Source organism: Cydia fagiglandana, chromosome 2 (genome assembly GCF_963556715.1).
Source record: "Cydia fagiglandana chromosome 2, ilCydFagi1.1, whole genome shotgun sequence".
NCBI classification, from domain to species: Eukaryota; Metazoa; Arthropoda; class Insecta; order Lepidoptera; family Tortricidae; genus Cydia; species Cydia fagiglandana.
Window position 1 is genome coordinate 13,322,673 of NC_085933.1, and position 27,185 is coordinate 13,349,857.

The 27,185-nt window shown below is 38.0% G+C and overlaps 2 protein-coding genes and 1 long non-coding RNA gene across 5 annotated transcripts; 1 reads left to right on the plus strand and 2 right to left on the minus strand.

Annotated features, from left to right (window-relative positions):
- The first annotated feature begins 3,559 nt into the window (after positions 1-3,559).
- Positions 3,560-12,902, plus strand: LOC134675981 (eclosion hormone). Of its 3 annotated transcripts, none has more exons than XR_010099856.1 (4): positions 3,560-3,776; positions 5,852-5,944; positions 11,429-12,518; positions 12,609-12,902. XR_010099856.1 is itself a non-coding variant. In XM_063534296.1 (3 exons), exons 2-3 carry the CDS (start codon positions 5,863-5,865, stop codon positions 11,605-11,607), a joined length of 261 nt encoding a protein of 86 aa, XP_063390366.1. In that variant the 5' UTR covers positions 3,560-3,776; positions 5,852-5,862; the 3' UTR covers positions 11,608-12,902. The 3 variants fall into 3 exon arrangements, 1 of the variants encoding a protein (XP_063390366.1); XR_010099857.1 differs by having other exon boundaries at positions 11,429-12,503; XM_063534296.1 differs by having other exon boundaries at positions 11,429-12,902.
- A 57-nt stretch (positions 12,903-12,959) lies between these two features.
- LOC134679629 (uncharacterized) lies at positions 12,960-15,521 on the minus strand. The gene is made up of 3 exons (XR_010100364.1): positions 15,411-15,521; positions 14,361-14,508; positions 12,960-14,106 (listed from the first exon to the last, which is right to left on the minus strand). It is a non-coding gene; the product is annotated as an uncharacterized LOC134679629 (long non-coding RNA).
- Positions 15,522-16,638: 1,117 nt separating this feature from the next.
- Positions 16,639-22,665, minus strand: LOC134672714 (heterochromatin protein 1-like). The gene is made up of 6 exons (XM_063530663.1): positions 22,531-22,665; positions 22,220-22,457; positions 19,723-20,008; positions 19,114-19,211; positions 18,597-18,738; positions 16,639-16,872 (listed from the first exon to the last, which is right to left on the minus strand). The coding sequence occupies exons 2-6, from the start codon at positions 22,453-22,455 to the stop codon at positions 16,639-16,641; spliced, it is 996 nt and encodes a 331-aa protein (XP_063386733.1). The 5' UTR covers positions 22,456-22,457; positions 22,531-22,665.
- Positions 22,666-27,185: the final 4,520 nt, after the last annotated feature.

Consider the following 27,185-nt stretch of genomic DNA (forward strand, 5'->3'; position numbering starts at 1 on the left):
GAGATGCGGCCAAATTTAAACACAAAATTATTGGATAAAGGTTACCATGCAAATATAAATAAAAACACCAAAATAGTTAAAATCCCTTTATTTTTACCCGACTACGGCAACGCAAAAGGAGGGTTATGATTTTGACCGGTATGTATGTGGGTGTGTATGTATGTATGTATGTATGTTCATTTGTTCCCTCATAACTTCTAAAGTACACATTATAATTTGACAAACGATATGTCATTCGAATTATCTTAATCGTCCGCTGGTTATAGGCTATATGAAGTCACAAAAAAATGAACAAGGCGTCCTCTAGAGGTCATAAAGTCACGAACGAAAAAAATAAAAATAAGTAATGATTACGTGATGTATATCATTTGAAAGAGCTCAGTTAGCACATTTCAAATATATAAATATTGTTAGCTTTTGCGACCGGCTTTGCTTGCATGCACCCGATGAAACATTAATTTATCGGGTAGGTAATTCGAACTACGAATCTACAAGCGCTCTGGATTCTATCCGCGTATTACCCGACTACGGCGATACAAGAAGGTATTTGCAAAATAAATTTGTTTGGCCGCTATAAACATAGTGTTTTTTTTAATGACCTGCAATATTTTATAACGTGAATAGGTATAAGTCCAGATCAGCCAAAATGTATGAAACAGCCGTACAAGAGACGTAGGAAGCTCGCTGTACGCGTTCCAAAGCCGGGCGCCTTCGGCGCCCTCATACTAGAGGAGTCGGGCGTAGCCTGACGTACGTGGCGCGCTGCAAGCAGTCCAAAGCCAGGCGACTTCGACTTTCTCATACTAAAAGTGTCGACATACGTGACACGCTGGACGCTTACCAAATCCGGGAAAATGCATGAAACAGCCGTACAAAAGACGTGCGGGCACGCTGTACGTGTTCCAAAGCCGGGCGCCTTCGGCGCCCTCATACTCAACGCGTCGGGTGTAGCCCGTCGTCGTACGAGGCGCACTGTATGCGTTCAAAGCCGGGCGCCTTGGGCGCTCTTATACTAAAAGAGTCGGGCGTAGCCCGACGTACGAAGCTCGCTGTACGCGTTCCAAAGCCGGGCGCCGAAGGCGCCCTCATACTAAAAGAGTCGGGCGTAGCCCGACGTACGAAGCTCGCTCTACGCGTTCCAAAGCCGGGCGCCTTTGGCGCCCTTATACTAAAAGAGTCAGGCGTAGCCCGACGTACAAGACACGCTCTACGCGTTCCAAAGCCGGGCGCCCTCATAGTAATAGAGTCGGGCGTAGCCCGACGTAGGAGGCGCACTGTACACGTTCCAAAGCTGGGCGCCGAAAGCGCCTCCATGCCAAAGGATAGCGCAGCCCGATATATGTGGCGCTCTGCGTGTATTTCTGTACTGGGGATGCCCTCGAAAAAGTAATATAAAGTGACTTCGAATAGGTAGTTAGTAACGAAGTCATGACCCCAAAATTAATTAAATAAAAAATAAGTTCAAAAACTAAAACCCGACTACTGCAAATCGCGCTCTAAAAGTATGAAACAAGATAGAATTCTTATCTGAAGTTATCAAACAGGAAATATTATAAATGTTATAATTAAAAAAAAATACAACGTAATATGTATAATTTACTACATTATTTATATTTTTACAGAGATTCAGAGGATAGCTATGGTCGTATGCCACTTTACCTTAAAGTTTATAATCGTGGCATACGACCATGCACGGCGATCCTTTGAATATCTCTGTAAATATATCAAAAAAGTAATACATTTTATTACGTTGTATTTTTTTATTAAAAAAATTATAACATTTATAATATTTCCTGTTTGATAACTTCAGATAAGAATTCTATCTTGTTTCATACTTTTTAGAGCGCGATTTGCAGTAGTCGGGTTTTAGTTTTTGAACTTATATCAACTTTGATAGGAACAAGATCACTGTACGCGATAATAATAATATGTGTAACTCAGCTAATTATTATTTTCTAGGACGCAACTCAAAAGCTTCATTTAAAACGTGTGCTTTATAGCCACAACTCAAAAGTGGCTGTATTGCAGGGAATTGTCTGACAATTTATGGTCAAATGCATAAGGCCACTTGTGAGAAAAAGGCTCTTAAAGACCGTTTTTGCTATGGCTCTCGAAATAAGGTCGTAAATTGAACAATTTTGAATACGAATCTGCAATAATCCAGAAAATCAAAAATTTTGAATTGTGGCAGTATAGCAGGCACACGGCGATTTAATAGATATGTCAGTGTCAAAAGTAACGTTTTTGTTTGAAGAAATGTCACTTATGACACTGCGAAACTGCTTAATTTTTAATTGCATTTTGTCAACGAAGAAATGAAGGGTTCAAAACAATTGAATTTGCTGATTAAAATATGAAAAATGATAAAAATTTAATAATAATCTTATCCACACAAAGCCAACAAGCACAAAATGTCACCACTTCCTACTTAGAAATTTTGGGCTTTCGCCGATGCGGTACCTACTCCTATATTCGCAGACCCATTTCCTGGGGTATCGAGCCGTGGTACCATCGCTACAGGTCATTCAAGCTGTATTGCCATGACAAAACGCGACATGTTCGGAAATTCTAGTTCCCACGACATTATTTTGCTCGGCATGCTTTATACCAACCTCAATTTTGGACCACTAGTAATCTAAAATAACCAACTTGACCGACAGACAGCCTAAAACATAATTTTAGAAATATATACACCGACGAATCCTGGCTGGCGCCACCGGGGCGAGCAATTGTAACTCGTATAGAGTCTGCTGCTGTAGAATCGCGCCTTTCACGAGCTTTTAGGATTCAACCAAGAACCCTTATAGCTCACCGATCGGACACTAGAAATGTTACGTTCGTGTGTAAGGTGCGGTGATCTTTTTTAACGTTTTGTCCCTATCGTATGCAGTAGAGACATCATTGTATATCTAATTAAAAAGTAATAGCAGTCCCGAAAAGCGTTTTTTGATAATCTGAAAATTTTCGGAAGTAGGTAGATAACCGCTCGGTTCAGCAGTTTTGAAAATCCTCAAAGTGTCCAAATCCTTATCCCGGTAAAACCACGTAAGCACCGCGTAGACACTTCGCGTATTATATCAAATAGTAATTCCAAAAGCTCCGTTTTTAATTCCGCCTGTTTTAACGGATAGGCAACTACGGAATCCTACATTGAGTTTTTTTTATGTCCATGGTAAAATAAAGTAAAGCGTTAACCGTAGCGTAACAGTGAACATGATCATTAACGGTTTTCCGGCAACATTCTAACTGTCGGGTTTATTTATTTATGAAAATTTAACCCAGTCTACTGGTGAATCACTTTGAACATAGCAGTGCTGACAAGTACCTAGAATTTGTATTAGAGTAAAATGAAAAGCTCGTATGCTTGGCTTAAATATACAAAATGTTTTTTTTTTCAGCGCTTACTCAGTTCGATTCCGTGTCGTTATTAAGTTGCAGAGTATGGCTAAGGCTTATAAAAAGACGAATAAATAATTTAATGGTATGGTTTTTAATGGTAGGTATAGTATAGACAGGTAGTACGTCAATATGGTAAGGATAAATATGTTTAGTATTTTTTGTTCCTCTCTTTAGTAATATTTATCATCACGGAAAGAATTACCCCTCCCCCTTCCCCCTACACAAGGTGTATAAAACCATTTTCACCGCGTGGACGACTATGAGTCAAGACCAAAGATTTGTTTCGTTGGCTTGTCAGTGATTACAATCAGTTTCGGATATTGTGTGGATTGCTTTCGTGGATGATATCTCTAAAATCTAACTCCATGTACATCGAAGTAAGTGTTGATTTGCCCTTCGAATTATCAAATTTTCATTTTTACTACCTACGTATATATATTAGCTGTAAAAATATTATTCATCCAAAAAATTACTTTATATGAAAGCATTACCCAAACACGGTTATGGAGATTAGTGTATTTTACTATTTTCTACCTGTACATATTTGAATAATATATTTGTATATGTGTGTGTGTGTGTGTGTGTGTAGGGACTAAGTGCTACAGATTTAATCTGACGTAGGTACATATATTTAAAAGCTAAAGCATTAATCTAACGGAAGATTAATTTACGTTGCCAATTTCTTTCGGGGAAAATGGATGTCTTTTCTGAGTGGGTAAAATAACTAAATACGTAATACATGCTCAGAATCCATATTTTTTTCATGGAAAGTAAAATCCGTTTCTTTTCCTCGGCTGTTAAGGTCGTGCGAAATGAAATATTCATAGAGCAGTGACAGAATGTTGACCCTCTTGGAATCGCTAGTTGCTTGTTTTAACATAAGGGTTACTATTGAATTAAATTACCTTACGGTTCGGTACTTATGAAAATAGACCATGGGTCCTTTTTCAAACAAATCGGTGACCTATTTATTCCCAAAATAAATGAATGAGTAAAATAACTAGAATAGTATACCTATATTATTATATACAAGTATCGACATCACCTAAGCACCCATCGTAAAATAATTGCATCATCATCTTACTGTAGTAATTTACTTTTCAAATATCTAAATTGGGTACAGTGACAGCTGTCAACTTCAGAGAATTTATAACGTTAGAGCAAAAATATATGCAATAAAATGAACTATATATTGCTAGTAAGGCTGTCACCATACTCAAGCTATTTGAAAATAGGGCAAGTGCGAGTCGGACTCGCGCACGAAGGGTTCCGTACCATATTGCAAAAAAAAACAAAAAAAAAAGCAAAAAAAAACGGTCACCCATCCAAGTACTGACCTCTCCCGACGTTGCTTAACTTTGGTCAAAAATCACGTTTGTTGTATGGGAGCCCCATTTAAATCTTTATTTTATTCTGTTTTTAGTATTTGTTGTTATAGCGGCAACAGAAATACATCATCTGTGAAAATTTCAACTGTCTAGCTATCACGGTTCGTGAGATACAGCCTGGTGACAGACGGACGGACGGACGGACAGCGAAGTCTTAGTAATAGGGTCCCGTTTTACCCTTTGGGTACGGAACCCTAATAATAGGGTCCCGTTTTACCCTTTGGGTACGGAACCCTAAAAATTGGTACTAAGGCGTTGTTGTCCCGGCATTTTTGCCACGACTCGATCATTCGTAGAACATCTATTTGGGGAAATTTTGGTCCGCTCGCCAACCTACTCTTTTGAACTCTTATTCTTTCGTAGGTGGACTCTGATATCTCTTGATAATTTTACTGTACAGTGGCATTTTAAAGCAGCCGTGTCAGAATGTTTATTGCGGAATTCCCCCGAGAGTTTTCCTCATTTTAGAGGTATTATTAAGTGCAATCTGTTCAACCATTACGAGTATTTACGTGCCGTACTTATATAGGTACAGTCAGCCAAGAAAGTGGTTTACCACTTTTCGACTCTATCAATCAGATAATAGAGTACACATAATAAAATAATACTAAACATGAACCTTATTTATTCTAAACTTAATTACAAAAATATCGTTAAACCAGCAAGGTTTCGCTCGATACTCCATCTGCTGTATATTTTATACAGCAATAAAATATCTCTTAACAACAACATATGTATTATAACATAAATAACATAATACAACATTATGCTCCTTGAGAAACATAGTGTCACTATACAAAATTAAGAACCATTCGAATAGTGACGTAGTTCAATTTTTGAAAAGTTGAATTTTCAGACAAATATTTTGTATAGTGACACTATGTTTCTCAAGGGGCGAATATTGTACTTTAGAATTAGATTTTAGTACTTTCACACTTTACTAAGCATTAGCATAACTATGCCATGGATCTTAATAGATATTACCCTCACTCCTAATGATGATTTGATTCATTATGGAAAAAATACATTGCCTTATCTAAAATTGAACTAACTCATAATTACAGACTAGCTGACAATGTCCGGAAAGTTCTCAGCAGCCCTTCTCTTCGCCGTCTTGGTAGTGAGTCTCGGCATCATCAACTGTAGTCCTGCTATCGGTAAGTTCATTAGCTAAGTTGATTGTTAAGTTGGATGGGATGGGAGGAAGGAATTAAGTGTCTTCTGTTTGAACTTGAATACAATTACAAGTATAGCATTGTCGTATAAATGTCGCATAGCATTATGATCCACTGCATCGACCTAAGTACTTTTTTTGACTATAGGTAGGTACGAAATGTACCGATTTGTCGTTTCCAAGCAAAAACTCCCACTTAGTCGGGTTATTCGTATCGACGAAGTGGGACCTTTGACTAGACTTCGACACATATTGTTAAAAGTAAGACACACAACAGGTACGAAGCCTGGTATAAAATATAACGTCGTGTTATAAGCATCATAAATTCACCTAGCGTAGATGTTGGGCCCCAGGATACCAAAATAATAAAACTAATACCACATAGGTACGTAGCTGATATTCATATAACCGATTATTCATTCACAATACCTATACTTAACGTGCGGCTTTCAATCAGGCGGTCGCAGGTTCAAGCCCCGGCTTCTCGTAACAATGAGGTTTTCGAAACTTATGTACTTTTCGGTGAAGGAAAACATCATCGCGAGGAAACTACGGCATTAGTCCGGTTTTCTTGCGATGTTTTCCCTAGATGTTTTGTTAGGTCTTATCGAGATTACCCAATAAGGCCTAGTTGGAAGGTCAGATGGCAGTCGCTTTCAGTGCTTACGCCATTTCTTGGAATGAGTTGCGAAGCGGACCCCAGGCTCCCATGAGCCGTAGCAATAAGCAGGGACAAACACAGAAACGAAGCTAGAAATACATCTGAAAGCAGTGTAAGAACTTGCAAAATATCCAATATTTTTTAACGAAATAGTTTTCAAACGGTAGGTAATGGTATAACGGCTATGGTTTATAGGTAGGTACAGTAGGTACCTTACCTATACTAAGTAATAACACGTGGAGAGGACTCAAGGATTAAATAAAAAGAGGCACTACGTTATCGTCATCTATGACTGAAAATGTTATCGCGGAAAATTATGACTTCGGACGTGATAATTGTTATAGTAAATTTCCCATAAAAGCTTAGTCACAATGAGTATGTATGTAAGTACGTAGAGCAATAATTATCCAATTAAATATTGCACCATAAATACTTAATGTCGCCTGACTGGCCAATAGAGAATAGTACTTAACTACATACCTATACACAAAACACGTGTGGTACCTATTAAGATGAAAATGACTCATTTCGCAAAACCTCCAATAATTATATACAATACATCATCACACAGGAAATAATTTTTTTGCTAAATTCCGATAGCAGCAGACAAAAAGTTGCGCCAAATCAAATTAAGACCCAGACTACTTTTTTGTGTCTTCGTGAGTCATCTCTATATGGCACAAATAACAACAACTGATGGGTATTTACTTACACATTAGTAGTTACTTAACTACCTACAGATGGGTCAATACCTCCTAAGCTCCGACACAGGATTGCGAGGGTAGACCAGTGGTATTCACACTGATTGATATTATATAAGCTCAGGTTAGGTTAGTAACATAAGTATTTTATTTTTCTCGGGGCAAGAGAAACTGTGTGAGGAAAGTCCTTTTAAGTAGGTACCTACCTGAGTATTTTTAAGTTATTTATTATTAGTTTATAGTTATAGGTCAACCCATATTCTCTTCCAGCTTTTCAGGCCTTCCCCGTTAAGACTTAAAGCTTAAGTAATATGATCACAACCAAACGTCTTATCAAAACGGATTGATATACTGCCAATTACACACAAGGAATGGAACTTGGATTATGTTCCCTTAAATCTGATGACGTCATCAGGCCCTTTCACAGATTGTGAATCTGTATTAAATGGTTTTTCTTAAGCATACACTTCAAAGCTTTATAGATCGCGGCCTCTAATCTACTCTATGCGACCCAAATATATTTTTTCTTCGTTTTTCACTGCCTTTGGAACAGTCAATGAAACATAGCCCTTTACAACCAACATCACCTCAATAGAATGACACACCTTTAGTAGCACACACTTTGCTGCGTAGAAAATAAACGCAGGTGAACCGAATTCCGAATAGGGAGTGAACGGAATAGGTTGATAGGCCTATCGTGTGCCGTAATAAGCTTCCTCCTTTAGTGTGTCTGGCGCTAAAAGCAAATTAATGGTAGAGCGCGTTAATCAGATTAACCACATTGATTTGTTTCTTAGAATAGATTCATCTTATCGGGTAAGTATAGTCTCAAAGCTAGTTTCAGAAATTTAGCTAGTCAGCCGATCTAGTATGTATATAGTACCTAAATAAAAAGAGACTCATTGTCAGAAGGGCTCCGAAATTTGATGTTTTCCATGTTGTTGGAAAAAAATATTAGAGGACCAAACAAAACGCTTTAAAATTATTTCATTACTCCCAAATGTAGTTATTACTTCTTTCGATAAAACATCAAACTCACATTACACCAAAATTGTTCCTCATTTGTGAAAATATTAAAATAATCCAATCGACGAGAGTGTAACAAACTAACATAAATAGTCGGGGAAAACATATTGCGCTATATAGCCAATAAAGTACCGCAGAGAAGGGTTTTTACCGAATCGGCCTCATGGAGTGGAAATGAGATATTTTATTTACCTACCTAGCTGTTTAATTTTCTCTCGTTTGATATATAGGATCTAACCGTTTGTCTTCTGGGGTAGATTAGGTTATTTTGTCCAAGCCAAAAAAAGTTTATTGTGATTGTCTAGGAGTAAATTTCCGAGACAAATAAAGTCCAAGATAAGGTAACCTTTTTTAAGTTCAAATACACGTCATTGATATAGCGTTTACTTTTCTCTTTATGTAGTTACCTACATAAGATATAGAGAGATAATCTACCTAGACTACAACAACTACATCCAGCTGCAAAAATGCCAAAAGAGTTTTGAAGCCGATAATTGTGTCAGGACAGTATAAATACAAATACCTATATACAAATTCTAGCGACCGAAACCGACCGACGCATGGGTTACACAAAACCTTAACAAATTATACACCTAAACCTTTCAAAGATCACTCTATTGATAGGTGAAAATCGCATGAAAACCGTTCAGTAGGTAGTACACACAAATAGACAGACGCGTCGGGGGACTTTGTTTTTTAAGTAGTGATATACGTCGTGACCCACAGTAATATTATTAGGTAGATATACTAGATATACAACTTTCATTTGTCACAATTAAAAAGGTACAGCAAAATGATAATGTGTGTTCTTATACCACCAAGAAAATGACGATTATCGATTTATTTGAAAATGCAACGTTTACGAGTAGAGAGAGAATGCTAATGGTGCCACTGACACGTTAATTAAATTCAGATTAATCAATAAAAAAATGCAATAATTGCGTATGTTATTAAAAAATCTTTTAATAACATACGCACATTTTCGTAAGGAGATGCACCGGCGAGCGATGTCTAAAAGAAATTAAAGTCACGTTAGTTTGTAAAATCGAATGAGTCTCCCTAGCCGGTAGGTTACCTACCAATTGGTTTTGAGCTTCTGTTATCGATTTGATCAGACCACTGTTATAAATCACAAATCAAAATGACCTTATCCTCATTTAAAGAAAAGGAAAAACTTCACTGGATATCAAACTGACCACTTATGAAGACCAATTGTGACACTGGGTTTAGCTAGAAACAAAATTGCACAAACCGCGACATGGGGACGAATGTGTCAGATTTCACAAAAAGCCATTAAAGGATGTCACGTAAACAGATGGAAAGCAGTCATAGAAGAGTCGCGTGCGAACCGAGGCAATGACCCCAATCGGCACATTTGACCGGTTTGCTTTCGCCGTATGTTTTGTTACGCAATTTCACCTTAGCCGCTTACACTTGACCTCGTGAAGACAGTTCGAATTACAAACGACGAGCTCAAGATAATCTGGCAAATGTGGGCCCTGACATGTCCTCGGCTTGTCCGGCCCAAACAATTAACTACCTAACCTTATAAGAAAACTCTCAATAAGCTTAGATATTCTTGTTATTTCGGTTCGCCCTCATGTCAGCGGATACATTGTTATTTTAGCACAAAATTAAATTCCGTAACAGGCGTATCTATAGAAATATTTTTGTTATTCAATTTACAACCTTATTACTAAAGCTTTTAGACAATAGTAGGTATAATTAATAATTATGTAATCCTCGTCCTGCCCAATGTTATTTTTAAAGGACATTTTTAGCAAGTTGTGAATAAAGAGCCTGAATAGGTTGAAATTACACTGAAAATTCTTTGTTTTTACTTAAATCTAATTCAAAAGGAAATTCAAGTTTATTTTCCCAATAATTTGGTTTAAATTTCAATGGCTTAAACTGAGTATGGTGACCTGCCCCGACGAGGCTATAGTAAAAGCAGCTTACGAAAAGTCAGAGCTCAGTAAGTTCGAAAGTCCCAAAGAGTCGAATAGAATAGGTAAATTGCTTTCCATGAACATTTCAGCAGTCTCCCAAATAGAAACTGAAGTGTCCTTTCCGGAGGGATGGAGTGATTTTGTTTTTCAAATTGGACAAAAGCTTGGCCAAGGAGGGTGCACACTACAGATACTCGAATAAATAATGAAGGATTTCCACAAAAGACGCTATGAATAGGTTAAAGCTAAGCTAATGGCTCCTCCAAATCTGCAGGGCTGTAAAAGGATGTGACGAATTGTTTAATTATTATTTTCTTGATTCATAGATGATTATTCGCTACGACAGATTAATATAGGTACCTACTTATGTATATTATCTCGAAAACGGAGCGGCTAATAATCATGTATTAATTTTATTATCGAGCAGTGATGACTATTTTTATAAGTTTTTGCCAGATGGCGTCCGCCGTAATAACTAAGTGATGTGTTTCTCTTTATAAATAATTAATATATTTCATGTATGTACATAATTATTATTTATTATACAAGTAGGTATCACTTAGATATGCGAGATACAACTAGATTGCTACACTATCAGAATAGAATGTCAAGAAGCTCTGAAGTTTCGATTGCCTAGCGCTAAAGGGGTTCGACTTCCAAACTGAAGGTCGACATCGAATTTCCGTGAAGTAGACAATATATATATGTGTTTTATCGTAGTTCTTATTTCAAGGGCCCGTTTCGGGAAAGCTTTATAACTAAGCCAAAGCCTCTATTTAACTAAATTTATTAAATAACTATTAAATAATGTGTAAATGTTTATAAACCCCCTACGTTACAAGCTAACGAAACCCATTTTATGCCAGAATGCATTACATCATTTTGGAAAAGAGCTATTACCTCTTAAAAATACTGGATCGATTTCTATGAAACATAGCTAAGAACAACCGCAAGAAAACTCGCTTTCACGTAAAAAAAAACCATCGAAATCGGCCCATCCGTTTGAGAGCTACGCCACAGACAGACGTCGGCGTCAAACACATTTAAACAAAGCATTTATATAGGTATAACACAGGCCCCAATAATGGTAACCCAGAACATTCATATAATACCATCTCTTTTTATTTCAGCGTCCGGTTTCGACCCCCTGGAGGTGTGCATAGAAAACTGCGCTCAGTGCAAGAAGATGCTCGGCGACTGGTTCCAGGGCCCGCTCTGTGCGGAGACGTGCATCAAGCTCAGAGGCAAAGTCATCCCTGAGTGCGAGAACTTCGCCTCCATATCGCCTTTTATTGTCAACAAATTTTAACGTGATTGCAATCTGGTCGAGTGCACGATATAAGACTGATAATTTTGGACACTGAAGAATGGGCTGTTGAGATTTCTAATATTTTTCAACTTCACTAGCTAAATATCTTGCCGGTAGCTATCTTAGAGGATATAACCAAACGGAGACGCCATGTCTGTAATTTTCGGTACAAAATAGTGTGCCGATTTTCTGGGGGAGGGGCACGTCAAATGTATAAGTAACATAAAAATAGCCATGTCAGATAAACGTCAGTACATACAATGTGTATGACCATTGGCCGCCTATTATCTATAATAGGAGCATAAATTAATCCTGTACTATAGTTACGCAAGCTGAGCAAGTTAGGTCAGTTCGGTAGGTATAAGACCTACAATATACAATTTGAAACTAATCTAATTTCGGGGACAATGCAATTAACAACTGCTTCCTTGTAAAAGAAATAACTGTTGTACACATTGTTTTAAATCTATTGTGCCAATATTCACAATGCTTTTTAACTACCTATTCAAATCTACGAAGCGGATAATATGTTGTATCTTTATAGTTTCAAACTGGCCTAGCTTTAATTGCTCTCTCTGTGTATTACGAATGAACTAGGGGGCAAACATTACTTTATACGCGAACAAAAGTATTTAAAAAAGTCCAATTAAAGTTAACGCAGAAAATTACGCGGCCCTCAAAATGCTCCGTATGACGATTATACAAAGAAACGGTATTTAAATTACTCCCTAATGGGAGATTACTGCCTGTAATCCTGCACCAACCTTTAAAATCACTTTTTGACGATGAAAGTTTGAGGGCGCTCGCCGTAACTTCACCAGTTTTTCTATTTTTTTTTTTCATTTGAATGGAAAGTGTCGGAAGAAAGATTTTTTTCCTCCCCATGAAAACATGACGTTCCACGGAATAAGGTACCTTATGGCGGCTGGCGCTTACGTTGCATAGCGCCGCAATAATATTACAGCGGCGTTAATAATAGCGTAAGCGCCAACCGCCATAAGGTACCTTTACACATGGGACGTCACATTTAGTGATCGCGACTTGAGCACTTAGTGCCCCTTTCACACATTTCCACATAAAATCCATTACCCGAAACCGAGAGAATTAGTCAACTGGCAAATCAACGCGCGTGTCGTGCACTCGTCGAACCGACGATCAACGTTTTGAAGATAACCGACGAAGCCAAAGTATTAGCTATACTCATTAGTACTTAATTATTAACTAAGTTTATTATTTTTATCGGTAGCTATACACTTACTTTTAATTTTTATACAGGGACATAATAAACCATGAATCTTATACTAAAATTGTTTTATTTATTTCATTGTATTTTGTAAGACAGATTAATTGACATATATATTTTATTACGTAAAAAGTCATAAGGTCATAACTGCAAAGCACACTGTACAGTCAACGGTAAAAATATGGGTGTACAAATCATTTCAAAAATATGTCCCATAACTCTTATGTCAGTGAATTAAGAACTATGGGACATATTTTTGAGTAAGTTGTTTACACCAATATTTTTACCGTTGACTGTACAAAAATGTTTACTCCAGATCTGCCCTACCACGCATTGACAACCACATGTTACAGTGACCTGCAATAATATGTTATACAACGAAGGCCGCAAAATATCTGACACGATCTTATTTGTACAGCCATAAGAGCGTGTCACATATGTTTACGGCCTTCGAAGAATAACATATTATTGCAGGTGACTGTACATTGGGAAATGTATTAAACTGTGCACCTTACTCTCATGTACAGTCGCCATCAGATATATTGGAGCGGTCAAGGCGCTAACAAATATCTGAACACGCCTCTATTGTCAGGGCGTTAGAGTGCGTGTTCAGATATTGTGATTACCTTGGCCGCTCCGATATATCTGATGGCGACTGTACGTAATAATTAGCGCGATTGTTTAGCGAGGTGGGACAGATATGATATCGTGCTGAATCAAATATAATTTCATAAAAAATAAATAAATTGTAAAACATTCACAAAAACTAAACCCCTGCTATAGTGGGCCGGGAACGGATATATAACTATTGCACGCATTTTCGATCGGCAAATAGGGTTGGTAAAAATTGTTAGTCAGACCAAGCTAACCAATATAATAAACGTCAAACTTCTATGAAATTATTTAGTTTACTCATACTTGCACCGTCTGGACCTGGACTATCAAAATCGCTGCGAACTTGGCTTGGTCTGACTCTAACCCATTTCCAGGCATAGCATGATTTATTGACAATATACGCGCCAATAGAATTTCAACTTTAGCATTCCGATTTAAGATTCAAATTAGATTGCACTTTCAGGATATGTGGATTATGGGACTATATTTGGATTTTTTAGGAAAACCTTATAGATTAGTTTGGCCTGAAAAATGGTTAATTTGGAAAATATTGAATTTCTTGTCAACTTTGTCATGCTTTTTTGGAGTCTGAAGTGGATATAGGTAGTTATGAAAGCTTACCATAATTGAACTACATACACCTTTTTTTTTTTTTTAAACTATTATTATAGTTGTAGGTCCTCGCTTTCAATACGGGCGGCCTATAACTATTATTACTTCGTTTCATTAGTTTTTATGAATGTATTATTATGCAGTTTATTTAGGTATATAAAATATTATATATAATTATATATGTATATATATTGGGCACTTTATTTACGTATATAACATATTATATATGTTTATGTGTTATTAAATTTTTTAAGTGTGTTTATTACATGTATAGTACATACACCTATTACTAAGACTTGTATCATTACCGAGTCTAATATCTTAAACAAACATGGCTTGAGTATTAATTTAATTGACTTCAATACTCGGAGCAGTTTCTTCCGGCATCTGAACGGGAGGGGCGACGTCCATAGCAGCAGATTCTTCAGGACCTAAATAAAAAAAAATAGTTATAGATCAAGATCGTCAACAAGTTGGTCAATAACACAATGGCTTGCCTGCACCTGCAGAATGACCTTAAGTATTAAGGACTGCAGACCTTAAGTATTAAATTAAGGACTGAGCTCTCATAACGAAAACAATTGCGCAGCTAGCTATATTATTATTGCATGAAAAAATTGATAACAATAGAGTTAGCCCAAGAGAAGTCTGCAACCATTTTGATAGCATACGCAGTGCAAGTGTTGTTTGTACGTCATAATGTCATGAAACTCTTGGTCTAACTCTAGTATATTGAGAAATAAGTGAGGTATGGGCAAAACTGTTCAAAAGTTGAGCCAAAAGAAGCATGATGCGCGGAACTTTTAGAACGCCGTAATAAAGGTGTGTATGTACGAGTTTCCGGCCTACTGTCTCTCACATTTCCAGGTGAAACCCTTAAATTGACTGGAATAAGAGATTCGTAATAATGATGTTCTATTGTATATGCCTAATAAATAAGAAACAGCACTCGCATCACCTTTATCAAGTGTTACCAGAGGTAGCAGAGTAGCTGGTATCGTCTTGGGTCGTCCCATTCGTTTTTCGTCAACTTCTTAAATAGGACTACCTATTCTGCTTTCGTCACTCATTCTACATTGAAAGCCACCGACGATTGTGACGAATGTAGAATGAGTGACGAAAGCAGAATAGGTAGTCCTATTTAAGAAGTTGACGAAAAACTAATGGGACGACCCAAGACGATACCGGTAGCTAGACTAGTCACGTAAAAAGTTATTAACATCAGTCAATTTCATTACAAATAAATTAAAAATAAAAACAAACATTTCCAAAAGACGTTGAGCTGATTCCCTTTTTTCTTATCTTAAATTATAACAAGTCAACATTTCCTTACCTGCCGCAGAAAGAGAGGGTGTCTCTAGATTGGGTGCCGAGGTATCCATTGATTCATTCGCGCGATCTTCGCTGGTCTGCGGAGGCGAGGGCTGGGGGCTTGGCGGCAGCTGAAATAAAGGCAAATTATTTTTCCTCTCTCCTGTTCGTAAAGTTTACCTTTCATAAGCTGATAACCGGTGGAAAATTGCATTTCCCACCCTAGGGTGAAAAGTTTTTTTTTTTTAATTTTTACTAATATTTTTACAACGGCTAACAGCAAAATATGCCATATTATAAGCTCTCATATCAGCTTCTGCATGACTGAAATTGGCGCCGTTTACATTTTCAAATGTTACGAGTGACTTATACACTCGGCGTCAAAAAAATCGCACCTCGCCAAAAATTCGTTTCAAGCGAGTATAGCTCTTATCTACTGCATTGTACCCTGTCAATATTGGTATCATTTGAAAGCGCAATTAATGAACTTTGAAAAGATAAATCGTTATTATTCGTAAAAACAATCATCGCTGAACATAGGCGTTTTGTTTAAAAAAGGGCCGAGATCCAATTTTAATCGGTCCGTTATTGTGCAATCCGGGACGGGTATAAAATGGAGGGTAAAGGTTAGTTCTGGTTTATTCGTTCTCCAGAGGTCACTGAGGTTACTAATGCACCGTTACAGCAAGAAAAGCCCTTGAACATGGATACCAGGCCCGAAGGAGCAGCTCAAGAGGTGGCATTGCTGCAAACAAGACTATGGCAGGAAGAGGTTGCTGAAAGATTTAACATAAGCGGTTTCCGAGTCCGTCGAGTCTTGCTGGGGTTCCAGGTGACTGGTGGTTACATCAGGAGGCCTGGACCTGGAAGACAACACTGCTCTTCCGCTAGAGACAACCGGTACATTGTATCGAACTCTTTGCAGAACCGTTTCTCCGAGGCTATTGAGCTGCAGCAGCAGCTTCAAGCAGCTCAAAAACCAGCAGTAAGCATCTCTACGATCGGAAGAAAGCCGGAAGAGAAGAGGATGTTGCCTCGTAGAGCTGCTATAGGCCTCCAATTAAAGCAATAGCATCGACTAGCCAGGTGGCAATTTTGCCGACTGCACGAAGATTGGACGTTTGAACAATAGAGGAATGTCCTCTTTTCCGACGAGACGAGGGTGTGCCTTTACACCAACGACAGGTGCCGGGGGTGTATAGGAGGCAGGGAGAGCAATTTACGCAAGCCTGCACTGAAGAAACCGTCTGCTAAGGGGACGGATCTCGCATGTTCTGGGGCGGCATTTCGATCGACGAGTAAACTGATCTCTGTGCATTTCCCGCACTGAAGGTGGTCACAGCAAGGGATCCTTGACTGCTCGGCGTTACATAACGGTGTTCTTGGAGGAGCATGTGATCCCATATGATGGTTTTGTTGGATCCAACTTCCAGTTTATGCATGACAACGCCCGCTGTCACACTGCGTTGTTTGTGTGAGACTAACTGTGGAAGGTTGGGATCACCGTAATGGAGTGACCAGCAAGGAGCCCTGACCTGAACCCAATCGAACATCACTAGGATCAGCTAAACCGGCGGATTCAGTCGCCTGATACTGCTCCTGCCACTCTCGACAGGCTTCAAAATGCCATTATTGAGGAGTGGAACAACTTTCCTCAAAAACGCATCGTGGCACTCATGACAGTCATGACTGATCACATGGAAGCTACTCGGAGGGCAAGAGGAGGCAGCACTAGGTTTTAAGTTTAGTTTTGAGATTGTTTTTTCTGTATCTGTTGATTTTGTAGTGATTTTATTCGTTGCAATTTTAACCTGAATACACGTCGATTCGTTTTTCCTGAAAATTTTCTTTTTGTATTGAGTAGATCGTCCATATTTTGACATTTTCCAATAGAGGATTTCATAACCTTTCAAATAAGGCCCCATAGTCTTATCTTGCCTTATATAATATAAGGTATAAAACCGCTTGAAAGAAAAAAGTTAAGATGTGCGATTTTTTTGACGCTGAGTGTAGTTATGTGGTTTACCTATATATCTGTTAATAATTTGCTCTAAAGAATTATACTTACCAATAATAAACCTACATTTCTCGTGTTTAACTTTCCTCATAGTCGAAATGAAAAGTAGAGTGTTTAACTCGGGTAAAAGTAACCATCTCACCCTCGAACTATTGGCGCTCTCTCTTCGTTCGAGCGCCAAAATATCTCGGGTGAAATGGTTCACTTTCCACCCTTGGTTAACAATCTACTATTATTACTCAATTTATACTACGTCACCAGAAATATAAATTTGACAAAACTAGCGTGTTGCCCAATTTAGGGGAAAGCGGTTATCGGATCCTAGACTTCGATCCTGATCAAGTGATCACTGGCGTGTTTAGATCAGCTTATCTCCCTGGTGGATTAGAACTTCTACTTGTGCTGTTTTCCAGGCTCTTTGTCAAATAAAAAAAAACCTGAGGTCCTGAGATTGTTAACAATAACCTGGGTTAACAATCTCAGGACCTCAGGCACTTTTTAGCACAAACTGCCTTTTGACCTTCTAATTTAGTTACTAAAGTACTACCAACAGAAATTAAGCTTTAGCTGCGGAAGGTATAGTTTTTAATACAAGAGCCACCTTTTGCCTACTCAATGATTTTTAATACCAGGACGGTGGCCACGAAGCGTGCGGGCGCCTGGTATTAACCTTTTCGACGTCGTGTTGCAAACACAAAAGCTGTCACGCGGACGCCACGTCACCGAAATGTCAAAATCGAAATTAAACTTTATGCGTATGCACGTAGGTTAATGTTGCTTGATCTGTGACCGATTAATCGGTCTTTGGCGTTGAATCTGCGGTGCGGATATATCGGTCATTGGCGTCCAAAAGGTTAAGCAGCCCCTGCAACCTATGGGCGCTATGTGGATCGGAAGCTTAATTAATGGTGCTCATCTCGCATGTAGTAGGTAGGCGATCATATAGGCTGATTTTAGTGTCACACTGACCGTCCGTGCGGATCGCTCCACACCTCCAAATAGTATGAGAAAGCTGTCCGCGTAGACCCGTCATCTTTACTCTATAACGCTCCCTGAACTTAATACATATTGGTCCGGTGCGGAGCGGTCCGCACGGACCGTCCGCGTGACACTAAAACCAGCCATATGCAGGGTTATTAGGACTTAGTTACACTCTATGGATGAATGAACCCAACATTTTTATCAAGTTACCTCGGGAGCCATCCTGGGCACCTTGCCCACCTTGTGTCTAACACTAAAAGGCGCGCAGCGCTCGTAGTAGGCGATCATGAAGTCGGGATACGCCTCCCCGAACTCGTGGCCTGGCACTACGTCGAATTCTAGGCAGTCTTCCCTGGAAACAGATTGACATGCGGATAAGTATGTCAGTTTTTGTTAACTTCTACATAGGTCTTGGCTTTTACGTAAGATTTGAGGTGAATGATAACACACACAGCTATTTAGGTATACAGGTCATTCTTAGTTAGTTACTAGCTGGTACCCGCGTCTCCAACCATGTAGAAATAATATTTTCCTGATAATAACTATCTTATGTCCTTGCTAGGAAATCACCCGCCATTATGTGTCAGTATAATTTTAGGAAGTTTTCATTCAGTACGCGTGCAAAGGTATCAGATAGAATGAGCACCTTCCAAATTGATATATAGAAATGCTGCCATTATAACACCTATAAATATAAAGGATGAATTAATAAAAAAAAATTGCTTACCATTTAACAAGAAAATAGAGAACCCCATGGAATAACTGTGCAGCAAGAATATTCTCTGGTTGCAAACCACGAGCCAAGCCTCTGGGTTTTTCGATTTCCTGTAAAGTAGAATTTACCAAAAAAAAATAACCATTACTATAACACGGTAACACACACGGCAGACAGTAGTTGCTCACAAAAGCTAGTATCTAGCACCTCTTGCGATTATTGGTAAAATGGACCCCAGGATCCTATGAGAAATACAAGCAAGTAAATTGTATGATGTAAGAAAAAATACCAGTTCAATGGGAAAACATGGTCATACTATTTAACAAATGTTCAATCAATCAAACTTTTATTGATAAAATATAAGTATTTTACATGTCAACACATTACGAGTATATCTCATCACGATCATTACGAGTATTACGGGTAATGTTAACCGCATACTTTTATAAAATATTCATATCCATCCACGGCACATTCTACTGTCCAGATATAGCATACATCAACATCACATCAATTTAGGTCTCCTGCCTTATTGTAAACTGTAAAGATAACCAACCATCATATGTCACATGGGCCTGGACTGCACCACCATTTATGCACAGTAAAAAAAACAAAACTTACTTCAATCTTCTTCTTCTTTTCAGCACCTCGACGGCCGCGTTTCCTAGTGCTATATGTTTCCTCAACGGTTTCTGGTGGAGGCGTAGGAGTTACGGCAGTGGGAGCCACAGCAGCAGCTGCCGCAGCGGCTGCAGCGGCTGCTGCAACTTCCACTGCAGCAGCAGTTTCGGCTGTTGCTGCTTCAGCCTCTACAGCTTCACGTTCCCGCTTAAGACGAGCTTCTTCATATGCTGATATAAGCTCTGGACAGTCGAGGTTGTCCTCAGGCTCCCAGGTGTCATCCTCGCTGTAAAGAATGTTATGTACACTAATTTTAACTCTGACAGATTCCTATAAATCCCATGCGGATATTTTGATTAAATCAGCAAAGATACAGAGACGCAAGAGCTTTCGTGGTTTTGGTTTACTTTGATGCTTTGTTTGTAGGTATAGTTCATTTTTTTTAGCATTAGAAATAAGGTCTTAATCTTGATGTGTTTTTTAATTGAAAAACACATTTTAAAAATAAGTTAAGTTTTTTTACACGAAGTAAAATTAAAAGAGTTGTCAACCTCAACCTTATGAACATTCGTCTATGCCCATACGAGAGACTTATGCCATTTATGACATCAATCAAATTAATGTTATCATAATCATAATAGCCTTTATTGCCAAAACTAAAACAGTAGTCGGCTAGTCTGTGGCCATGAGTAAACCCATGCATAATAAAAAAAAAAAAGTATTACATTATATATATAAACAAATTTACTTAAAAACTAACACACCATATTGACCGGATTAGTGTTCAGCGTGTCTTCTGACACATAGGCCTCTCCCAGCTGCTTCCATTCCTTTCTATCAATGGCTTTCCTGGTCCAGGTGGCGCCCCCTATCGACTTGATGTCATCCATCCATCTTTTAATTGGTCTACCTCTTTTTCTGTTACCGTCTTGTGGTTGCCAGTCTGTAATTATTTTGGTCCATTTTTCCTTACTATCCCATGTCATATGGCCTGTCCATTGCCATTTTAACTTTCTTACTTTCTTGATTACGTTCTCTACTTTCGTTTTTGCTCTTATTTCATCTGCTCTTTTACGATCTTTTAATGTGATGTTCATCATACTTCTTTCTATTCCTCTTTGGCAGGTTCTAAGCTTTTGGAGATGTTTCTGAGTCAGTGCCCAAGTTTGGCAGCCATAGGTTATACATGGGAGGATACACAAGTTGAAAACTTTTTTCTTAGCTGACATTGGAAAGTGATTACTTTTAAGTATCTCCTTAAGCGACCAGAATCTTTTCCAAGCACTTGATACTCTTCTCTCTATTTCTAAAGTCGTCTGGTGTCTGAATGATATAATTTGTCCTAGATAAGTATAGTTCTGTACATATTCAATATTTTCATTATCTACTACTATGGGCCTTTCTTCTCTGTTTGTCATTATGTTCGATTTTGATTTATTTATGGTAAGTCCGACTATTCTGCTTGCCTCTGTCAGCTGTTGCAGCATGTGTTGGAGCGTCTGAGCGTTGTCAGTTACCAGGACTAAATCGTCAGCAAACCTCAAGTGGTTAAGTGTCCAGCCGTTAATATTTATGCCAAGTGTATCCCATTGAAGGATTTGAAGGTCTCTGAATATATCCTCCAGTAAGGCAGAAAATAGTTTAGGTGACAATGGGTCTCCTTGTCTTACCCCCCTAGCTATTGGAAACTCTCGCTATTATCATATTACTTATTAATAATTTGTATTTTGTTGTTTTAAATTTCTTTTAAGTTATATTATTCAGAATAACTTTCATATTAGCTTCGGCAAAAATTGTCATTCGTCCGGAGAACGGGCTGCCAAGATGGGCCAGAAATACAAAGTTGATAGCATGTTGATAGCAAGTTATAACGTAGGTAGATAAAGTGCATGCTAGCGAGGGCTATCGCGAAACATGGCGTGATCTGGTGTCGGCCAGGACTAACATTGCGTCACTGTACCTAGATGTACGTAGATGAAAAAATACAATCTTGCATTTTATCAAATCACATCATTTTTTGAAAAATTTGTGATCTAAGTTATCCAAATAACGGCTACAATTTAATAAGAAATGGATATCACAGTTATAAACCCTGGCAGGATTGAATACATAATAATATCGGTATTTTAATGTACATACATAAAACAAACTCTTTATTTCATTTACGCGAGCGGAGCTGCGGGCCTGTCTAGTAGTTAATGATTTTTAAAAAGCGTTTTTCAATTAAAAGACATGTCAAGATCACTTACCTTCTTTCAAGTTCTTTCTAATGTAAAAAAAAGAACTATAGGTGTTACCTATTGCAACTCCAAAACATTACATTACATTACACTAGGACTGTTTAGCATGTGTACAAAATTTAACATGAATCAGTTACATAGCAATTTCCATTGCAGTGCAGTGTTTCGTAAACTTATCTTCTTCTTCTTCCCTATCAAAGTGGTCCCTTCACAGAATTAAGTTATATTAAGTTCCACAGAATTAATTCAGAACTTACTGAGAATATCCCTTCCACTTAAGTAAGTATTCAACTTTTCCGTTCTTCACACGCCGGTCCAAGACTTTTTCAACAGAAAACTCTTCATGTTTACCACTCGGGCCTAGTGTGCCGGGTTGACCTGGAGGAACTTGATTCGTTTCCATCGGTTGTACCGGTTCTTGATTAGGCTGGAAGTTTAAATCAACTCCAGCTTGCATATTGCTCTCAGAGAGCGACTCGATAGCTTCCTCCATCCCTAAAAAACTTGTATAAATAATGAAGTGATCAAGAAATCTTCATAATATTACGGAACAATTAATATGACATACTTGTTAATAGATTATATCCTTTTTAATTTATCAAAGTTATTAAAATGTAAAAAAACTAAATTATTTTGATAAAAAATAAAATAAAGAGGCTAATAATACACAGAAATCAAGTAATCAACAAACGCCAAACGCAAGTCGCAAACGCGCATGACCAGTGTTGCCAACTTGGATTTTGAAAAAATGCTAGACTAATGTCTAGATTATGCCTAAATTATGCCAAAGTTATTTGAAATATGCTAAAAAAATGCTAATATGTCAACTTGAAATTAGATACTTAAAACACATACATTTTTAAAATTTGCCGCCTTTTTCTACTGACAAGATCTGCTTGACCAACTTTATTTAGTCCGTCGACGTCCATCCGTCCACAAAAGTCAAAATTCATATGAAAATATGAACCACATAAGGCGATGGCGCATATTGTTGCTGCCAAGTTGGTGCAAACTTGGCTTAGACTAAATTATGCTAAAAAATATGCCAGATGTTAAATGCTAAATGGAAAATTTTGGTGCCAAAGAAAGTGAAAATATGCCAGATCTGGCATCAATTATGCCAAGTTGGCAACACTGCGCATGACGCGCATCGCTTATTTGTTTGACACATGTTTGACATATTATTATGAATGTTACCAATGAAAAAATATATTGGGCCCAATCCCAATACATTCTACGACTCTTCTTTTCGCATATTTCTATGGGACGATTACCCTTCACGTCGTTCACGTCTACATTTTTAAAATTTGCCGCTTTTTTTACAGACTGAAATGGCTTGACAGACTATATTCACATAACTTTGTAATCGTACATCGTACTGGCAACTTGATACCATTGTTGGAGGCGTTCCAAAACAAATAGTGACTCCTACTAACGTCATCGATAATCGCATGCGATTTGCGATACATTGCAGCTTTGATTGATCGATTGAATTCGTTGCCCTTACCAAAGACTTAGGTAACTTCGTATATGATGAGTAAAGTATAAGGATAAAACGTGCCTCGGAAATCAAGAAAAAGTCATTCTTGGACAGATGCCGCACACACCTTTGGCCTATACTCGGCTAGATGGCGTGTCTACATCGTTTCAACAATTTTAACACATAGATATCAGTGAATGAACATGGGTCAAAATGATGTAAAATAATGAAATCATTTATCCATATATATAATATACAACATGTTGTACATTTTTTTGATAATTTTATACGTTTTCATTTTGAGTTTTAGTCGTGTGTCGATAGATGGCAGTAAATTTACTGTGATTACAAAATTTACTATGACAGGACCCCTCTATACTATCTATTATTTTTGCCCTTACTTATGCCGGCTACATACGTTCGTTACGATAATCGACAACGATGTGTCATACACACTAGGGTGGAGTGAAAGTGGCCAAAATTTTTTTTTTCTTTTATTCAAATTTCCTGTATCATTAATCGATGATCCTAAGTAAAACCTCTGTTCATACCAAAAATCAAACGTCTAGGACTTAATCTTCAGGTGGCGCACCTTGAAGGTAGTTTACAAAAAACTTTAATTTTTACGCTTAAGTGGCTCCCACTATTCGAAGTTGATTCACGATTTAACTTTATAAACGCGGTGTTTTTAATTGTATCGAAGTGTCATCTCGTATATGAATCGGTTTTATTCGAAGTAAATACAATTAATTGCTTGTGGCGAAGAAGTGAAAATTGAAAGTAAAGTGTTACAAAATGCCAAAAAATCGAAAAGATTTGAGGTGTCCTGTGTTTGGCGATCCACAAAAATTAAGTGGTAATATGTTGCCGACGTATAGTGATGTGATTAAATATTACTTATGGCACAGAAACTATCTACTCGAGTTGAATAATGGAAAAGATCCTTCAGTCAAATATATTTGTGAAATAATTGCTACCGATGCGATATCGAAAATATATGGGCTAAAGCATCTATCCCTACAATTAGTCATCAACAAGTTGTCGCAAGATTGATTGTGTATTACAACAAGTATAAAGGTGTAAAAAACCTGCGTAATGACTCCAAAAAGCAAACCGTTTATGAAGATTCTCTGAAAAGTTATTTGATATCGCAACATGTAAATGTATATCCAGAGAAGTACCTATGCAAATGTGTAACTAAAGTGCCTGTTGCTGAAGAATTATTCTTGCAAGACCAACGAACTGATCGCAAAATGTATATAGGGACTGTTGACAAGGTCAGTGCTGGAACTGTCAGACGTCCAAATTATATTTGAAGCAGATGAAGAAGTACTAGGAGCACACATGGATTTTTGCTCAAACTGGTCATACTTTCGCTTCCTAATTTCGCCTCGCTGGATAGATTGGGTCATCACCTTGTCAACAGTCCCTATATACATTTTGCGATCAGTTCGTTGGTCTTGCAAGAATAATTCTTCAGCAACAGGCAGTTTAGTTACTGGATATACATTTACATGTTGCGATATCAAATAACTTTTCAGAGAATCTTCATAAAAGGTTTGTTTTTTGGAGTCATTACGCAGTTTTTTTACATCTTTATACTTGTTGTAATACACAATCAATCTTGCGATAACTTGTTGATGACTAATTGTAGGGATAGATGCTTTAGCCCATATATTTTTGATATCGGTAGCAATCATTTCACAAATATCTTTGACTGAAGGATCTTTTGCATTATTCAACTCGAGTAGATAGTTTCTGTGCCATAAGTAATATTTAATCACATCACTATACGTCGGCAACATATTACCACTTAATTTTTGTGGATCGCCAAACACAGGACACCTCAAATCTTTTCGAGTTTTTGGCATTTTGTAACACTTTACTTTAAATTTTCACTTCTTTGCCACAAGCAATTAATTGTATTTACTTCAAATAAAACCGATTCATATACGAGATGACACTTCGATACAATTAAAAACACCGCGTTTATAAAGTTAAATCGTGAATCGACTTCGAATAGTGGGAGCCACTTAAGCGTAAAAATTAAAGATTTTTGTAAACTACCTTCAAGGTGCGCCACCTGTGGCCTATTTTATAAAGCTACAAGTTACAATTTACAAGCGGAAGTCTCGTTCTAATACATAGGGTTAGAAAGAGACTTCCGCTTGTAAATTGTAACTTGTAGCTTTATAAAATAGGCCACTGAAGATTAAGTCCTAGACGTCTGATTTTTGGTATGGACAGAGGTTTTACTTAGGATCATCCATTAATGATACAGGAAATTTGAAAAAAAGAAAAAAGAAATTTTTGGTTACTTTCACTCCACCCTAATACACACGGTTCGATTTATCTGCACAGTCGGACTGCACAGTTTTATCGTTACGTATGTAGCCGGCATTAGCGAGCACTGCGAGCAGCCAGCAATTTAAACCGTTAATCATTTTCAAAATATTACGTTTTTAACGTTTTTGCACATTTCCAGAATTTAAGAAAGTGACGACTTCACCCAACTGATTGTAATAATAAAGTTTGATTTTTAGTTCCTATAAATTTTCATAGGGGGCATGAAAGGCTAAAAAAAATCGTTACAAATTAAGAGTTGCACGACGCTAACTCTGCGTGGTATTTTAATTGACAAAGTCACGTCACGCACACTACAATAAGCATTATACCTACACATATGCACACGAACAAATATCGTTCCGACAGCTGACGGGGGTCACGGGGGGCTCCGACATGGCTGAATTTATCGGAAGCGCCTTTCCGATTACAGATGTCCGGGATATCGGAAAGCGCCTATGACAAAAACAGCTGCAGTAGAGTGCTATTGGCACTAAGTCCGCCTTTTTTGCGTTATTTATCGTTTTTTAGTAATAAAGATTTATTAAATGCATAAATAAATACAGAGAAACACATATATCTTACATTTTACTTCCTTCCGACATACGATATCGGGTCAGACAATGTGGTAATGCTCTTAATGTCAAATTTAAAAAACCGGGCAAGTGCGAGTCGGACTCGCGCACGAAGGGTTCCGTACCATAAAGCAAAAAAAAAACCGAAAAAAATGCAAAAAGAAAACGGTCATCCATCCAAGTACAGAGGGCTTACCGCGAACCACGTTCGACGTGTTGCCTCCCTGTCACACTTACGTACGAATGTACAAGTGCGACAGAGAGGCAACACGTCGAACGTGGTTCGCGGTAGGCCCTCTGACCGTGGTCGTGGTCGGGCGTGCCCGACGTTGCTTAACTTTGGTCAAAAATCACGTTTGCTGTGAGCATGGGAGAAAAATGGGAGCCCCACTTAAATCTTTATTTTATTCTGTTATTAGTATTTGTTGTTATACACAACAACAAATACTAATAACACACAACAACAACAAACAAACAAGATGGAACAAGATGGAAGGATGTAGTGCTAAAGGACATGAGTGAGTGCAAGTTATCCGAGGATGATGTCGTGGATAGGGCGAAGTGGAGAAGGTTAAGCAGGAAAGCTGACCCCACCACCATGTGGGATGGATAGCTAGGAAGAGAGAGAGAGTATTTGTTGTTATAGCGGCAACAGAAATACATCATCTGTGAAAATTTCAACTGTCTAGCTATCACGGTTCGTGAGATACAGCCTGGTGACAGACGGACGGACGGACAGCGCAGTCTTAGTAATAGGGTCCCGTTTTACCCTTTGGGTACGGAACCCTAAAAAAATAAGTAAATTTTATAATGTTGGTGCAAAAT

Coding starts and splice junctions, on each gene's coding strand:
- LOC134675981 (XM_063534296.1), top strand. CDS start 5,863: ATGTCCGGAAAGTTCTCAGCAGCCCTTCTCTTCGCCGTCTTGGTAGTG. Junction 5,945..11,428: donor CAACTGTAGTCCTGCTATCG/GTAAGTTCATTA, acceptor TTTTTATTTCAG/CGTCCGGTTTCGACCCCCTG.
- LOC134672714 (XM_063530663.1), bottom strand. CDS start 22,455: ATGGAGGAAGCTATCGAGTCGCTCTCTGAGAGCAATATGCAAGCTGGA. Junction 19,212..19,722: donor AAAAGAAGAAGAAGATTGAA/GTAAGTTTTGTT, acceptor TCTACTTTACAG/GAAATCGAAAAACCCAGAGG. Junction 18,739..19,113: donor CTCTATTTTCTTGTTAAATG/GTAAGCAATTTT, acceptor ATCTGTTTCCAG/GGAAGACTGCCTAGAATTCG.